The sequence below is a fragment of the Manis javanica genome, chromosome 14 (assembly GCF_040802235.1).
Source record: "Manis javanica isolate MJ-LG chromosome 14, MJ_LKY, whole genome shotgun sequence".
Lineage (NCBI taxonomy): Eukaryota > Metazoa > Chordata > Mammalia > Pholidota > Manidae > Manis > Manis javanica.
The window spans coordinates 10,020,496-10,038,242 of NC_133169.1; the positions used below are offsets into that span (position 1 = coordinate 10,020,496).

Consider the following 17,747-nt stretch of genomic DNA (forward strand, 5'->3'; position numbering starts at 1 on the left):
CTGCAGCAGAGGCCTTGACTGGAGCCAGACCTTGAGAGCCAGGAGGGGGTCTTGGCTTGGCCCACAAGAAGCGTGGGAGAGGCCCAGGCAGAGGATGCATCCTTGCAGATTACAGTGTAGTGGAGGAAGTTTATTTACGGATGTGGGAAGAACATGGCAAGGGCCCTCAGGCTGGCCAGCAAGGGGGCAATCAGTGGACACTGAAAACAGATTCCCTGAGCCAGGTCCTAGGGAGGGCTCAGGAACCAGCTTGGGTGTGTGTGTCGTGGTGGTGCGAGGCAGCGGTGGGGTAGGGGGTGGGCCAGAACCTAAAGGGCAGAAAGCATGGTGCCAGATTCCCCCCGGTTTCCACCTCAAATTCAAAGAAAACAGGGAAGGATCTGAGGGTTGTGTGTGACCCCAAAGGAGCCCCTAAGGCACAGTGGCAGAGGGACTGCTCAGGCCTCATCTCCAGGAAATTCCATCACTACTTCGGGACTGGGCACCATGTCAGCTATCACAGAGGCAGCTCGCCCAGGCCCAGCATGCTGGGCCAGAGGCCCTCGACCTTGACTGCCCTCTGCTCCTGGGCTGCTGGTCTCTTCCTCATTCAGGTTCCCTCAGCAGGGTCACCAGCTCCTTCTGTTCTCTGTGGAGAGCCTGACCTCAATGGGAGAGAACAGATGAGTTGGGAGATGAGAAAATCCACACCTTTACCTCCACTCGTCTTGACTTCAGGCCTGGGTATCCCCAGGGTGATGTGACAGAGGTCTAGAGCTCCTGTCACCGGCGCATCAGGGCATGTTAGGACCAAGCCATATTAGGAAGTCCCCTGCTCACAGGTATTTATGGCAGGCTGCGTGCCTTGGCTACTTAGGCTGGGCCCCCCAGAACACAGTCCATCTTTACTAAGGGTCCCCAAAGTATGCTCCTGATCTTCTGACCCTACTAAAGATTTCTAGCAGAGTAAAGTTTATTGAATTAAGTGGATTTTCAGTTGGGCTACAGACGTGGAATCTGTGGTGGAAAAGAGCCCTCTGAAGCTCCCACACAGGGCTCAGTACTGAACACTCAATCCAGTGACCCACTTCTAACAGTGGTTAGGATCGGTAGCTACAATGGCTGAGGTGTGGCTCTAAGAGCAGGGGCTTTGTTCCCCCTTTTAAGATAGATGCATTGAATGTTAGAGCTGGCAGGACCTGAGAATCATTATTTGGCCAATTTGGAAGCCATGGCGCAGACAGGAGAGTGACCCATGGCCTCATGGTGATGGAGTAGTAATGGTCTTGCCTGAGGGCTCAGCAGGGTGGTCCTAAGAATGCCTGGGACACAACTTTGAGCTGTGGAACCTGCCTCACAAGACAGCATAGGCTGGGGGCCTTGGTCACCACCACCTTGGTCCCGGCTCTCTGTGCACTAGGATGAGTCTGTTACGTGGGGAGGCTGGAGGCGTGAGGACAAGAGGAAGCAGAGAAGCCCCGCCTTTCTCCTGATGCTGGCTCTCCAAGGCTGGGGCCCTGCTCAGGCCAGGGCAGGGCCTTCAGGCTGCAGCTGACTGGTCTCAGAAAGAGAAGACCAGGGGAACGTGGAAGCCATGGACTTAGAGACCTGCAACATAAGTTGCACATCTCAATGATGGAGAGAACCCAACGGTGGTGCTACTGCTCAAGCCCTACTAGAAACCCTCTTTTGGAGCCCTATTTGGAGCCATCTCATCACTCTGTACCTATCTGAGTTGTCCAGCCTGTCACCCAATTAATTCCCCTTTATACACCAAGTTGGCCCCCAATGAGTCTGGGACACTTTAAAAAATTGAGTTCAGCCTCCAAGGACACACATCTGTTGATACACATGCTGTTTTAGATGTGCTGAAGGCTCCAGAAGTCATTCTGATGTACACGTTTTAAAGGAAATGGGCAGTGGTCACAGGTACAGGAACCACCATAGCTAGAGAGGGTTCATCCTGACTCTGACCTCTGGGCAAGTCACTTGCCCTCTCTGGGCCTGTTTTCTCCTCTGCTGCAGCTGGGGCCCATGTGCCTAAGGGCACTCACCTGCCAGGCCTGCTGCCGGGCCTGGACCTGCAGTTGCACCTCCTCTACCTGCCTGCGCCCAGCCAGGACGGCGTCTGCCAGCTGCCTGTTCTCGGCCTCCTGTTTCTGCACGCAGCGCCGCAAGGCATCCCGCTGCTGCAGGAGGTAGGGCGCCATCGCGCTGCACAGATCTTTCTCCGGGATCCCGCTCGGGCGCCTGCAGGGCCGGACGGGGGTGCAGGGGATGGGAGGGGGAGGACGTGTTCTGGGTGAGGGTAGTACTTCCACCCCCATCAGTGACATTCCCACCTTCACTCTCAAATCGAGCTTGCTTTCAAGGCCTGTCCTGTGGTCCTGCTCGCTTCCTAAGACCCAACCACATGGCTCTGGCTTTTGATGGGAACTAACCTCCTCGTCCAACTTCTCTGCCCAGGAATCCACCTCTCCCCCTTCTCACTTGGACCACATCTAAGCCTTCCCAACCCCACCCCACATTCTCCTCTTGCCCACGTACTGCCCTCATCTCTTAACACTTCAGGGCTAGAGGCGCCTGTTCAGTCCCTGCCTCTAGCCTTGTGACCAAGTGCCCTGATGGTGCATCCACTCCATCAGACTGGGAGCTGGGGGGCTGGGGGCGGCAGGATGGGCCTTCCCTGGTGGACTGGCTGCCTGAAAGCAGGCTCAGACCCAGAGAGGCCCCGTCAGTGCTGGCTAATGTGGGAAGTTAAGGGAGCAACAGGCCCAGGGAGGCAAGATTATGGGGAATTCCAAATGCCCAGAATGAGGAGATGGGTGAGCTCTGATGGGCAGTGGGGTGAAAGCCACTAAGAGTCTTACAAAAAATTTCTTTCAGTTATAAAACTAAATTCTCTAAGTATTAAGGTCATAGAGCATAAAAAAATTGGAAAGCACAAAAATGGTATTTACTCCCTCCAGCCTAGGACCCGCTTCAGGCAGGAGAGGATGGCAGGAGGCAGGCACTCAGGGCCTCGTGGGCCTGGCGGCCTCTACTCCACTCCTCACCCCAGGGCCACCCACTGGCACGTCAGCACTGGGAGAGCAGGTCTCTCGTGTCCTGTCCACTGCTGAGTCTGTCATCTAAAACAGTCTGCGGCCTGCAGTAGGTGTTCCCCAAACATTGAATGACCCAATGAGTAAAAACCAGATGCCTGGGCCAGCCTGACATGACTCCCAATCTGCTGTTGGGCTCCTCCCAACCCCTACCCCTTTCTCCCATAGGCCAGACTGTCCTGAGAGGAGCTCCCTGGGGAGGTTCCCCTCAATCTGCCTCAAACTCCTGGAGAGCAGGCTCTTGCCAAGGGGCTCTCCTTCCCCAGAGGGCACCACGCAGTTCAGTTTGGGGTTGCTGTTTGGTGTCTGTCCTCTCCCGTCTCATGCATATGGGGCCATCATAAAAGCCCCTACACGATACTGGATGGCCTCTCCTCTGTGAGCCTCGCTGGGCTGGTGGAAAGACAGCACTGCTAGCCCTTCTCACCACACCCCCCGCCCTTCTCACCAGGCTGGCTCCTTGCGGTCATTGCCTTCTTCCACAATAGCATCCAAGGCATTCAAGACAGCTTCCAGGTTCCCCTCTGCCTTGATTTCAGAGATTTCCTCCTGAAGAGAAAGGAGGAAAGAACTATACTGGTACCAAACAAACCCTAGCAGAAATATGTTAAACTGCTAGCAGCACTTAAAATATTGGCTAATTTCTGCCCTGTGTCTTTATGCAAACATTCCAACTTTTCTACATGTGACTTTTATAATTAAAAAAAAAGCATAAGATGTAAAACATTAAAAAAGAGCTGGCAGTAAGCCCCTCCTCCTGCCCATCATCTCGGAGTGCTAGAGCCCTTGCCCTCATCCCCAGGCGCAGAGCACCCCTTGCTGATTCCACACATACATTCTGATGCTTAAGGGGCCCATCCTGGAGCATAATAACATGGACATTTAACTCTCTAGAGCAATCATAGTTAAGGACAGAAATGGAATCCTGTCCTTTTTTGTATCCTATGCAGTATGCAGTTCCAGGGAATTCAGCGTTTGTGATACGCCTCCCCTGTGCTGGGCATTGCACCAGATGCTGGATAGACAAAGAGGAGTTAGACTCAGTTCTGCTCTCAAGGTCTAGTGGGGCAGAGAACATATAAACACACACTTAAACAATTCAGGACAACAAGAGAACAGGCGTTTAAGATACCTGTGCTGTTTGGAGGGGATGAATGCCAAAGCAGCCCGCCAGGCAGAGAGGACAGTGCCGCAGACTGAGGATAGAGAGGGGATGAGAGTAAAGTCCCTGTCTTCAGGGGGCTGACAATCTGGAGACAAGACCCAAGCCAGTGGGACCTCCTGGGCTTCTTACCACTCACCCGGATAGATGTCTGCAACTGAGTTATAAACTTGTCATAGATTCGCTGTGTCATCTCAGGCTGCAAGTGGTAGAAGCGCTTGTAACAGTCAGTGAATCTCTGGTAGCTGGCGGGGAGGGGAGAAGGCAAAGGTGGGGAGGGTTAAACACACAGGCCAGCCTTCAGCTCTTGCCGGGACAGGCCCTGCCTCTCATCACAGGGCTCTAAGCCTTGTCTGCTTCATGACCCTGGTTAAAGGTAGTGGATGCGAACGTCTTTGCAGCCCCTGGCACCAAGGACGGCTACGCTCCACCACCCTCCCCGCTTCCCCTCAGCAGAGCCCCAGCTGAGTTCAGGTGTTTCCCCCTGAAGGGTGGGTCACAGTTAGGCTTTACTGGGCCTCAATCACAGGAGGGCTTGTGAGACCTCGGAGGGCTGGGTCCCACCCCGTTTCTAACAAGCTCCCAGCTGGCGCTGATGCTGCAGCTCTGGGCACTACACTCTGAGAACCTCTGGTCATGCCAGGGCCCTCATAGGGCTGCATTTGGACAGGGCACATGGCCTCTGGGAGAGGCTTCCTTACTCCTAACAAAGGCCACACAAGGAACTGATGCCCTTCCTATAGGACGTGACTATATCCAGGTGATGCCTCCAGCTCCTGGCAACGGTCGGGGCCCTGGCCCAAGGGCAGCGTTTATACCCTAAAGAGGCAGAGCAGGAAGAAGGCAAGAACCAGGGCCTCTGAGGGCATCGTCAAGCTGCCGAAAAGAAACAACCACCTGGAGCCACCCTACCTTGGGGCTTCCTGTTAGTGAGGTAGTGGATTTCTCTGTTCAAGCCATTTGAAATCAGGTCTGTCCCTGGCAGCTGAGGGCACCTCAGTGAACAACCCTCGCAGCTGGAAGGATCAGAGGGCACCCAGGATGCTCCAAGGGTTTGCTCCTCTTGGACAAAGAAACTCAAATAGGTTAAAGGAACTCTGTCGGCTGTCGCTCTCCCTCTTGCTTGTTTTCCTGCGTCTCTCTGTACACTCTCTCCGGCCCTTCCACAAATGCTTGCTGAGGGCTGCTACGTGCTGGCTGCCCACAAGGTCCTGTGTGTTCTGGAGTGCATGAGCCTAGCAGAGCCCTCCTTGGGCTTCCAGCAGATGGCAGCAAGCTGCGCAAGAATGTAGGATGGCCACAGAGAGCGCTTTGAGGGAAAAGGGCAGGGGCGGGGTGGGGCGGGATCACCTCTAAGTTGAGGGGAGGGGCGGTGAGGGAAGGCCCCTCCCAAGCAGCAAGGCTAAGTGACCTGCAGTGTTTGAGCCAACAAGTCCTCCAACACACGGAAAGCCACATCACGCTCATCCTCCTCAGCTGTGTGGGTCAGGCTGACGGGCCCCTGGACAAACGGGATCAGGTACCGGGAGCCCAAGGTGAGCCCGTACCTCACCCAGGCAGTCACTGCTGCACCTCCGTCTCTCCTGGCTTTCTAGGCCTCCTCACCCAGCACCTGCCCCTAAACGTTTCTCAAACAGGTGAAGAGTAGGCACAGTGGTGTGCTGAGGAGCTCACAGAGGCTTGCAAGAGGCAACTGTTAAAATTTCAGGATATCTGTGAGCCAATTGTTAAAAGCAGCCATTATCGAAAATTGTATGACCTACAATAAAGTATATTAAAAACAACGGTACTAACTACTCGAACATAAAACTTCCAAATCATTCTACCACATTTTACTCTGCTCTCGGGCTTGTTCGTATCACCTATCCGAGGAAATACTATGTAAAGGTGTGCTGCTGCCCACCTTCTCTCAGCTCTGTACTTAGTGATGTTCTGGGGGTAATCTCAGGAGTATCTGCAGCTAGGAAAGTGGCAAACACTGCCAGTCCAGAACTTATTTCTGGAGAGCCCCTTGTAAGCACCCACCAGCACACCTCTGGGTAAGGGTGACAGAGCCCCTAACAGTTTTGACAGTACACACTGGATATTAGTGCCCGTTGGAGACTCGACCTACGTATGAAATAGAACAATACAACAGACAACGGGTGTCCTTTCAACCCTCAACAGAGCCCCAGACATCTTGTTATTGTCTTGCTGGCCCCACTCGCCACGCAGTCTGTGGCTACATGGAGGAATGTGGAGGAACACATGATGCCTGCCCAAGCGGGGCTGGAATCGAGACTAGGTAATTGTGGCTTGAGACGGGTTTGGCTTGGACACAGGAGATCCTGTTCCTCCTCCCAGGCCACTCGCCAGGACGGCCTGAGCTGGGCACACCTCTCCTCAGTTCAGGCAGCTGGCAGCAGGGGGGCCCAGAGCAGTGGGGAGGCAAATTCTGCCCACCAGGGCTGCCAGTCAACTCTTCTGGTGTCCTCCTTGGGGTTTGAGAATTCAATGGAAGGACCCCAGAAATATGCACATTTGTACAAATACATAAGCAGGGGAATATACGCTGCAAGGACACAAGGGAAGGCAGCCAGGCTGGAGGCCCAGGGCAGAGAACAGAAGGAAAGTGGTTCCGTTCTTTCCCTCCTAAGTTCCATTGAGATGTAATTGACATACAGCACTGTATAAGTTTAAGCTATATTTCATAATCATTTGACATATAATGATTACCATAGGAAGTTCAGGTAACATTCATCATCTTATATAGATAAAAAGAAATTTTTTTTCCTTGCAATGGGAACTCTGAGGACCTCCTCCGTGACAGCTTTCAAGCCCAGCACACAGCAGTGGTAACTACACATCAGACCGTACAGTACATCTCTAATATTTACTTAAGACTGGAAGTTTGTACCTTTTCACCACCTTCCTCCAGTTACTACCCCTGCCCCCCAAGGAATTCCTTTTCAACAACCAAGGCAGACTTGGGAATGGTTTGAATGCCCTGATCAATTTCCTGAAAAAATACAGTCATGAAGAAGTAGGAAAAGTGATACATCTTAAAAAGACTCAAGGCAGGCCACCCCCCAGCCCCTACATCTCAACTGTCAGGTTTTAACTTCTCAGGTGAACTGTAATATCCTCATGGATAGGGATGCCATCTGCAATATCACTCTTATCTACTGGGCACGCAGAACAGTGTTAGATACACAAGAGCACATAAGACACTCTGCAGACCAAGGAACAGGGGCTGAGCTGAGGTGTGGGCTGCTTGACCCCAGCCTGTCCCGCTCCCGGACACCTCCAGCATTCTGGACGCCTGGTTCCATGGCCTGGGCTACTTTGGCGGGGAGTCCTCCCCAAGAGCATCCTAGGGATCTCTCTGCCAGGCCCTCCTTTGCCCTCTGCTGGAACATTCTCCTGCTCTTGGCCTTCCAAGGGTACACAAGGGGCCATCCAGCTGTACACTGGCTCAGGGCACTGGTTCTGAGGACAGAATACCTGTCCTTTGGCCTGGGTTCAAATTCTCCCTCTACTACTCAACAGCTGAGTGACCTTATAAAACTTCTTCACTTTTATAACCCTCAGTTTTCTCCTCTGTCAAATGGGGATATAACTGTATCTGTAACTCACTAAATTACTGTGAGGATTAACTGAGGTTACATATATAAGGCACTTAGTGCAGTGCCTAGCACACTGAAATGCTCTGTTGTAAGCTGCAATTATAACCACTGCTCTCAAAAGAACAGTCCTCATTGCCCCCTCTGAAGTAAACAGTCACTAACTTGGCTTTCCAGAGTTGAGAAGGCAAACTTGTACCTAAGTTGCAATTCCATGTGCAGAAACCAACTCACCTGTAGGAACAATCAGCTGGCCCCATACAGAGAAAAGGCTAAATTGTGGCCCCTGAAAAGGGTTATATTTATCATCAACGAAAGTAACTTCTAAAAACTACATTTACTGGGTTTGAAAACAGAGATGACTCTTTTTTTTTCTCTTAAAAACTTAGTATGTATATCTGGGACATGCTTACTGTTTTTAAACTCACTGAAAAAGCATTTCATTTACTGCACTAAAAACTCACTCTAAATTGAGTTAATCACATAAGTTTAACTTTAGAAAAATGTGACTTATACTGAAGCCCAGAATCAAGCTCTGGTGGCTTGTCAATCTGTTGGTTTATATATGCAGATAAACTGTGCAGGAATGGAAATATGAGAGGAGCAGACAAGCCTGCTAGTTAGTGTGCCTCCTGCTGAGGGGGACACTGGCTTGCCCCAAACCCACTCCAGGGTAGCCAGCTTGCTGCCCACCTGAATGCCTACTTTACAGACCGTCCACCAGAGGGCAGGCAGGGACTGTGCTTCAGTCCGGAAAGAACTGGGAGGCAGAGAGGACAAGACAAACTGAGGCTGGGATAGATGGGTATTATCGTGACAAAAATCCATGCTCCCCACCCCCCACCCCCCACATGTACAGCTGTCCCATCTCATTGAGGAATGTCTCTCTGCTTGGACTTCTCCCCTCTCCCCTACTCAGTCCCGTATGCACTGGGCAGCCCCAGGACTGATTTGAAAGGTAAAGGGAAAAAACCCAGAGAAATGTTCCCTGATGAAAACTGTATTAAAAAGTTATCCTTTAGAAATTAATCTTAATTATATCTTTATGTTATTAGGTCTCTGGGGAAACTTAAACCTTTTATGGCGTGGAGTATTTGGAAACTGCAAGAAACTTGATACTGAGAATCTGTAATTGGGGTATTTTTTCTGAAAAAAAAAATAGGAAAAAAACTTCTGATGTGATAAATATTAGCATAAATATAAAAAGTACCATCAGATAATTATACAGTAGTTCTTATCTACCAGGGATACATTCTAACAACCCTGGTGGATGTCTGAGCCTGCAGATAGTACTGAACCCTGTTTATACTGTTCATTCTTATACATACATACCTATAAAATTTATTTTATATATTAGGCACAGTAAGAGATTAACAGTAACTAATGACAGAATAATTACAATGACATGCTGTTGAAAAAGTTATGTGAATGTGGTCTCCCTCAAAATATTTTATTGTACTGTACTCACCCTTGTGATGATGTGAGATGATAAAATGCCTGTGTGAAGAGACAATGATGCAGGCATTGTGACGAAGCGCTGGCTACTACTGACCTTCTGACAATACATCAGAAGGAGCAGCATCTGCTTCCTGGACTCAATTGACTGCAGGCAATCAAAATCACAGAAAGCGAAGCCCTAAGGGGGGGACTACTGTATCCATTTGACAAACACTGAGCCCCAACCACATGCCAGGCTGAGCTTGGTGGTACAAACCCAAAGATGAGGAAGTATGATTCCCTCCCTCAAAGGCAGTACATTGTCCTTTAAAAGGAAAGACAGATATGGATGGGATAGCCTAGGGGGCAAGCGAGGGGCTCAGGGGAGATTCTTGGTAGGAAGCAATGTCTGAGACCTAAGAAAGCAGCAGGTAAGTCAGCCAGAGCACAGAGGAAGGCCCAGGTAGCATAGCCAGAGCGGGGTACATGCGCACACCTAGTGTGAAGATATAAGGACAAGAAATGTTTACTAAGCACTAACTAAAATCAGGCACTGTTCTAAACACTATGTATGGAGTAACTCATTTAATCCTCACAGTAACTCTATGAAGTAGGTTCTCTTACCATCCCCACTTTTCAGATGAGGACGCTGAGGCAGAGAGAACCTGGCCCAGGGAAGCTGTAACACGGTGGAGCCATATGGCTCTGGATCAAGTGCCCTTGACCTTCACGACACACTGCCTGCAGGCTGGTGGGGCAGGCAGGGAAGGCCAGACTCATACAGTCTGGACTGTATCATGACAGGAGGAGCTACGAAGGCGTTCTAAGCAGGGATGAGACATGATCAGATTAGCATTTGAGGCTTCTTCAGGCTGCCGTGTGAGGACGGACTCAGGAAGCGCGGCTGAGAGGACAGACTTGAGCGGGACAGACACAGTGGGGAGAGAGGCGGATGGTTTGGAGACATGCAGGAGAGAGAACCAGCCTGATGAGGCTGCAGCCACACACCACAGTCTGATTAGTCATGCCCATACTTCAGAAACAAATCAGAGCGATAGCAAGCGTCATCTGCACATTCAAAGAGGGTGAGAGAGTTTCGAGGCATTTATTTAGTCAGAATACTTTATATATCAAGTCATCATTTTTCCTGTGAACACCAATGGTCTTTGCCTTTAGTTTAAAACTCTAACAATTCATGTACAACTGTAATTAGCTCTTTCCTTGGTTGTTGTCAGATGTAGGCTTTAAGTCAATTTACACAAATCAGACTCTGCACAGCCCATCCCAGGCTGGAATACCAGACCAGACAGGCATTGGACCCAGTCTGACATCTCAGAATTTAAGAACCGTATCTGCCTCTCACTCGTCCAACCGCCTTGGACTGACGCCACAGTGTCACAGCTGCCGGGCTGTCTCGGGTCCCACGGCCACCTGATCAGTGCTAACTAGTCTTGAGCTGGGGTTCCACCTACACTACCTCCAACCACCTCTCTTGGCAGGTCCTGATTTGTAACAAAATTCGGAAAGAGGATAGCCTTATCTGCCTGCTTTAGCTAAACAGAACAGCTGTTTCCCAGAATGTCCAGGAGGCTGGGAGGACAGAAAAGAACCCTTCATTTTCAGAGAACAAGGCAGAGGTAGCAAATGGTAAGCTCCACCAGGGCCTCGTTTCTGTGTTCTGAAGCCTGACAGCAGATTTGGGAGGCTTTGCCTCCGCTGACCCAATGAAAGGAAGATGCTCTAATTGAAGACAGTAGGGTAGTGGGTCTGTTGGAGCTGAGAGCCCCACGAGGCTGATAATCTTCCAGTCACTCTGGATGTATCATTTAATCTGCCCTCTTCATCAAGCTTAATATTCACATGAAAAATATGCTGAGTTGTGAGGAAATCAATCTGGGGTTTAAAATATCCCTCTGGATAACTGACATGTAAATAAACTAGCTTTACTATGGAGAGACTCCTGTCTCTGACCCTTGGACAGCACGGGGCTGAGGCGCCACTGGAAAAATCTGTGTATAATTTTTTTTAAGGTATCATTGATACACACTCTTATGAAGGTTTCACAAGAAAAACAATGTGGTTATTACATTCATCCTTATTATTGAGTTCCCCCCATACCCCATCAGTGTCCATCAGTGTAGTAAATGCCACAGTCCCTACTTGTCTTCTCTGAGCTACTGTCTTCCCCATGACCCCACACATACCATGTGTACCAATCATGATACCCCACAATCCCCTTCTCCCTCCCTCTCCCACCCCTCCCCTTTGGTAACCACCAGTCCCTTCTTGGAGTCTGTGTCTGCTGCTGTTTTGTTCCTTCAATTTTGCTTCATTGTTAGACTCCACAAATGAGGGAAATCATTTGGTATTTGTCTTTCTCTGCCTGGCTTATTTCACTGAGCATAATACCCTCTAGCTCCATCCATGTTGTTGCAAATGGTAGGATGTTTCTTTTTTCTAGCTGAATAGTATTCCATTGTGTATATGTACCACATCTTCCTTATCCATTCATCTACTGATGGTTGGTTACATCTTACTATGCTGATGGACAGTGACTGTAATGGGGGTTGTGGGGGGGACTTGGTGAACGGGGGAACCTAGTAAACATAATGTTTCTCATGTAATTGTAGATTAATGACACTAAAAGAAAAAAAAAGAAAAAAAAGAAATGGGTGGCTCAATCCAAAAAAGATTTTTTAAATGAGTATATAAAAGATTTAAATAATACAATTTAAAAGTTCAAACTAATAAGTATAGAATTTTACACCCAAGAACAGATACTGCACATTCTTTTCAGGTATGTGTGGAACTGTCACAAAACAGTGTCAAAGTGTCAAAATTTTTTTAAAAATCAGCATTATGTAGACTGTGCTATCTGACCACTATGCAATAAAATTAGAAATCACAACAAAAGGGTAACCTTTTAAAAGAGTACATGGAAACCAAATCATATGGAAAATTACAAAGTCTATAAAATTAAACGACTATGTCTACATGTAAAGAATGGAGTTGGGCCCTTTTCTCATACTGTATACAAAAATTAACCTAAAATGGTTCAAAGACCTAAATGGAAGAGCTAAAATTATAAAACTTATAGCAGAAAACATACATGCAAATCTTTGTGACCTCAAATTAGATTTAGATTTTTAGCTAAGACAGTAAAACGACAAACAACCAAAGAAAAAACTCTTTACAATTTAAAAAATCTAAATAAATATTAATAATCTAAATGGGATTTCTCAAAATTAGAATTCTTACAAGTTAACAATAAAAAGACAACCCAATTAAAAAATGAGCAAAGTATCTGAATAGCCATTTCTCCATAAATATATACAAATGGTCAATAAGCACATGAAATATGCTCACCATCAGTCATTAGGAAAATACGAATTCAAGCCACCATGAGATGCCACTTTACACCCATTAGGATGGCTACTGGCTATAATCAAAAAGACAATACCAGTGTTGGTGAGGATGTGGAGAAATGAACTTTCATTCTACCTAACACTGGTGGGAATTATAGAGCGATTTCAGAACATTAGGAAGAAGACATGGGTGATTATTTATCATTCTACTATTTAATGCTAGAAGTCCTTGGAGGAAAAGAAGCCAGACACAAAAGATTACATACTATATGATTCCATTTGATAAAGTTAAAAAGAAAAAAACAGGCAAAACTTATCTATGGTAACAGAAGTCAGGAAGGTGAATACCCTTTCAGCTTAAGGTAAAGATGAGAAGGGGGTGGGCCTATGAGTTCCTTCTGGGGTTCCATTCCTTGATGTGGGTGCTAGTTACACAGGTGTGCTCATTTTGTAAAACGTTATCAAGCTAAACACATGACTTGTGCACTTTGAGGAAGTTATACTTTAATAAGAATGGAGCAAGACTGCTAGATATAAAATTATCTGACAATAATCAATAATTTCTCTAACCCATTGTTAACTAATTTAAAAGAAAATAAAAAATAAGAGAATATTCACAATAGTAACAAAAACTATGAAGTATTAGGCAGTAACCTAAGAAAGAATGCACGACTCTATTTACAAACTTTAAAATCTACTAAAAGACACAAAAGACAATCTGGTTAAATGGATAGATCATATCTGTTTGTGGCTGGATGATGTCATCATAGAGAGGCCAGTTCTCCCCAGACTGATCTATAAATTCAGTGCAATCCCAACCAAAATAGCAGCTGAATGTTTGACCAGAAAAATTCACTTTAAAGTCTATAAGGACAAAATCAAGGTCTCCAAACAGCTGGGCCAACTTTAAAGAGAAAAAAAAAGAAATGCTCTACCAGATTTAAGATTTCCAACAAAGGCTTGGCATTAAGAATCCATATACAGAGAACACAGGCAAAAATCTCTTGAACGTAATCATGAGCAATTTTTTTCCAGACACATCTCTTCAGGTAAGGGAAACAAAATAAAAAATGGAAAAAGTGGGGACACATCAAATTAAAAAGCTTCTGTACAGCAAAGAACACAATCAATAGAACAAAAAGGCGACCTATATGGTATGGGAGCATATACTTGTACATGATTTGTCCAAGTAATCAACTCATACAACTAAACACCAAAAAAATAAATAACCCGATTAAAAAATGGGCAGAGGACCTGAATAGACATTTCTCCAAAGAAACAGATAGCCAACAGGCACATGCAAAGATGCTCCACATCGCTAATCATCATGGAAATGCAAATCAAAATCACAATGAGAGATCACCTCACACTAGTCAGAATGGCCACTATCCAAAAGACAAAAATAACAAGTGTTCGTGAGGGTGTGGAGAAAAGGGCACCCTCCCACACTGTTGGTGGGGATGTAAACTGGTGCAGGCACTGTGGAAAGCAGTATGGAGGTTCCTCAAAAAACTAAAATAGAAATACCACACAACTCAGTAATTCTACTTCTGGGAATTTACCTGAAGAAAGCAAAATCACTAATTTGAAAAGCAAGGTGCACCCCTATGTTCACTGCAGCATTATTTACAAAAGCCAAGATATGGAAGCAACCTAAGTGTCCATCAAATAGAAGAATAGATAAAGAAGATGTGGTACAAACACGCAGTGGAATATTATTCAGCCATAAAAAAGAATCAAATCCTGCCATTTGAAACAACACGGATGGGCCCAAAAGGTATTTTGCTGAGTGAAATACGCCACGTGGAGAAAGATAAATATGATATGATTTCACTTATTTGTGGAATCTGAAAACAAAACAGAACAAAATGAACAGAAAAGCAGTAGACTCATAGACACTAAGACGTGTCTTAGGTCACAGGGATGGTCAAACAGCATGGAGAATATAGCCAATGATTCTGTACCATCTTTCTATATTGACAGAGAGTAACTGCACTAGTTGGGGTGAGGATTTAATTTGTGGGTAACTGTTGAAACACTGTGTTGTATACCTGAAACCAATATAAGATTGTATATTAACTATACTTCAATTAAAAAAAAGATCCCATATGCACTGACACAAAGACAGGCAAATGGATTGGGGGTGCAGAAGAGAGACCCAAGGGCACAACAGGCTAAAGAACTCTGACATATGATAAAGGGAGCTCCATAAAGCAATGAGGACAGATGAACTGTTTAGTTGACAGTGATTGGGAAAACTAGAAAATTAAGACTGGCTGAGACCACTGTTTTAACATCTTAATCTAGAGACAAATTAAAGATTTAAAGTAAAAAGTAAAATGATAAAATAGCTAATAGAAGAAAACACTGCAATTTATCATTGTGACCTAGGTATGAGTATAGCTTTTATAAGTAAAAGCTCAAAAACATAAACCATAAAGTGAAGAAAAGAATTACATGAAAATGAAGGAATTTTAAAAAATTAATTGATTAGGCAATCCTAACAATTTGTCACAACTGATAGAGGGATGCCGAGTTAGTCCAGAGACAGAAATAGGAGGGTCAAGAGGATTTACACAATTTGTAAGGGGGTCTCCTGGGATGATTGCAGTTTTCTTTCTGCTTTATCCTTTTGTAAACAACTAAAGGATGACAAATGATAAACAGGACTCCATAAAGTAGTGGAGAAGGTTGAACTGTTTAGTTGACAATGACTGGGAAAACTAAAAAAGTACGACTGGCTTATTTTTAATAAACTAGATAAAACTAGAAAAGTATGACTACATACTAGTGTAAAAAACTAAAATCTGCATTGTTTTTTATTTAATTAAAATTTTCTGTTCCTCAAAGGACATTATAAAAGTTAACACCTAATAGAGATATTTCTTTCTTCAATCTAAAACTGACAAGGGATTGATTTCTAGGCTATATCAGGAACTCCAGCACATCACCGAGATAAAACCCCCATTGTAAAAAAAATAGATGTCGGAAATGAGTAGGCAGTTCACAGAAGAGGAAGCCAAATGACTAACAAATAATGAAATGCCCAAACGTATGAGGAATAAGGGACATGCAAATTAAAACAATGAGATACCCCTTTCATACCTTCAGATGGCATGATTAGAATGGTGGATAACAATGATGGTGAAGATGCAGGAGGTAAAAACAGTTTTCTGGAAAGCAATCTGACAAAACGTAGGTAAACGCTGGATCCAGTGAGCCCTCTCCATTACAGAGCTCAGAGAAATTCTAGCACTAGTCCATGAGGAGAGGCACAAGGATACTCACCCCGGCATAATTTGTGGTAGAGGCAGTTGGAAGCAGCCAGGTGTCCGTGCAAGGGAGTGGCTACGTGCTAGATGCACATGATGCAATGATAAGCTGCACTGAGAAGCTCTGAACTACATGCATCGATATTACTGTGTTAGGTATTTTTTCATAAATAGTGTTGAGTGGAAAAAAAGCACATGTCGCTCAATTACCATTCATATAGACTTGAACCTACACAGACAAAACACATTTTGCAATGGATGAAAATACATTCAAAACTCACTTCCTTGCATTCTCATTAACCCAGATCCTTCTTCCTACTGCTCTCTATTCCTTTACACCAATTTATTTTTCTTTATGGCCCCTTCGAATGTCTATTCCATGAGAGAAGGGACCTTCTTTCTCGATCACGGCTCTATCTCCAGCTCCTAGAACAGAATCTGGGACACTATAGATGGTAAATAAATATTTGTACAGGAATAAATGGAGGACATAAAGTAAACAGAAAGTAGGGTTTATGGGGAGAGGACAGGAGGTCAGTACTGGGTAGGGGAAATTAACTCATTAAAAAACAGAGGAGGGACCTTGTCTAGACATATGATGATAGTGTAGTCCATAAAAATAATTACAAATTATTTTATCAAGTTTATTATTCTGGAAAGTAGGCTCTGCATGATAAGACTGTCACCTGCCTGTCCAGCTTCCTCTGATTTTACTCCCCCTCTGATTACGGTGTTGTGGGCAACACCTCTGCCAGTTCCTAGAATGCCCTGACCATTTCAGGGCCTTTGCACAAACTGCCCCTTTTCCATAAGCTTTTGCCCTTGTTCTTCCAAAAGTTGGTTCCTTCACATTCTTTGAGATTCAGCTCAATGTCACTTCCTCGGAATGGGATCCCCTAATTATCCTATCTAGTGTTTTCCTTCTCACGGGGTGGTAGGATCATGTGCAAAATTCTTTCAAGTGTCCAACATTGCTATAATATTGTTCATATAAAATAAAAATCAAGACAGGAAATATTTCTTTCTGTGGTAATACATTCAGTTTTCTAACCACCCAGTGAAGAAGATACTATTCCCATAACAATAGCTAAAATCCTAATGCTTTTTACGTGGCCGGCACCGTTCTAAGCGCCTTCTGTGTGTTTACTCACTACTTCTCAAAACGACCTTGAGAGAAAGGTACCGTTATTGCCCTCTTATTGATGAGGAACCGAGGTACAGAGCGGTCAAGGCCTGCTCACATGGTGTGGGGCCAGGGGTGGACCCCTAACCTAAGCCCAAAGCCTGAATCTTTCCTCCCACCCCCCGGAAGTTTCAGTCCAAAGGAGGCGTAGTGGAGGAAGGAGTAGCGGGCGTCCCCGGCCGGGTACTCGTCACCAGTGTTGGCAAACCGCACGCGACCTCCGACGCTAGGAACTGAGTATTGGTGGATTAAAACCGATGGGCAACCCGCCACCCGTGAGGCCCACGTGACTGTTTGCCCTCCAGCGTCCTGATCTCGCGGGATTGAGAATCCGGCGGGACAAACCCTTTTCGCCTAGCGCTCGCCTCAGTCTTCTGAGAGAGTTGCACTCTGCTTCGCTTCTTCCGCCTTACCTGCCGGCGGCGACCAGCTTCTGGAGAAAAGTGTCCACCATGGTGTCGAGGAGCTTCACCCTCGAAATGGTAGTGCTGGAGAGCACAGAATCCGCGGACGACCCCTCAGGCCCCTTTTCCTCACAGCCGCTGCCTACACCGATGCTGCTCCCTTCGGCCATGTTGAAGCTGAACCGCCAAATCTGACTGCCCTGGCCTTCCCGCCCACCGAAGCTTCCGATAGGCCGCTG

The 17,747-nt window shown here is 46.3% G+C and overlaps 1 protein-coding gene across 3 annotated transcripts; it reads right to left on the reverse strand.

The window, feature by feature from the left end:
• Positions 1-109: 109 nt before the first annotated feature.
• PMF1 (polyamine modulated factor 1) lies at positions 110-17,713 on the reverse strand. 3 transcript variants are annotated; one of them, XM_017639725.3, is made up of 5 exons: positions 17,518-17,713; positions 4,385-4,490; positions 3,532-3,632; positions 2,034-2,229; positions 110-639 (listed from the first exon to the last, which is right to left on the reverse strand). In XM_017639725.3, the coding sequence occupies exons 1-5, from the start codon at positions 17,676-17,678 to the stop codon at positions 586-588; spliced, it is 618 nt and encodes a 205-aa protein (XP_017495214.3). In that variant the 5' UTR covers positions 17,679-17,713; the 3' UTR covers positions 110-585. The 3 variants fall into 3 exon arrangements, with proteins under 3 accessions (XP_017495214.3, XP_017495215.3, XP_017495213.3); XM_017639726.3 differs by having other exon boundaries at positions 110-644; XM_017639724.3 differs by lacking the exon at positions 110-639 and adding an exon at positions 931-1,587.
• Between the last annotated feature and the right edge of the window lie 34 nt (positions 17,714-17,747).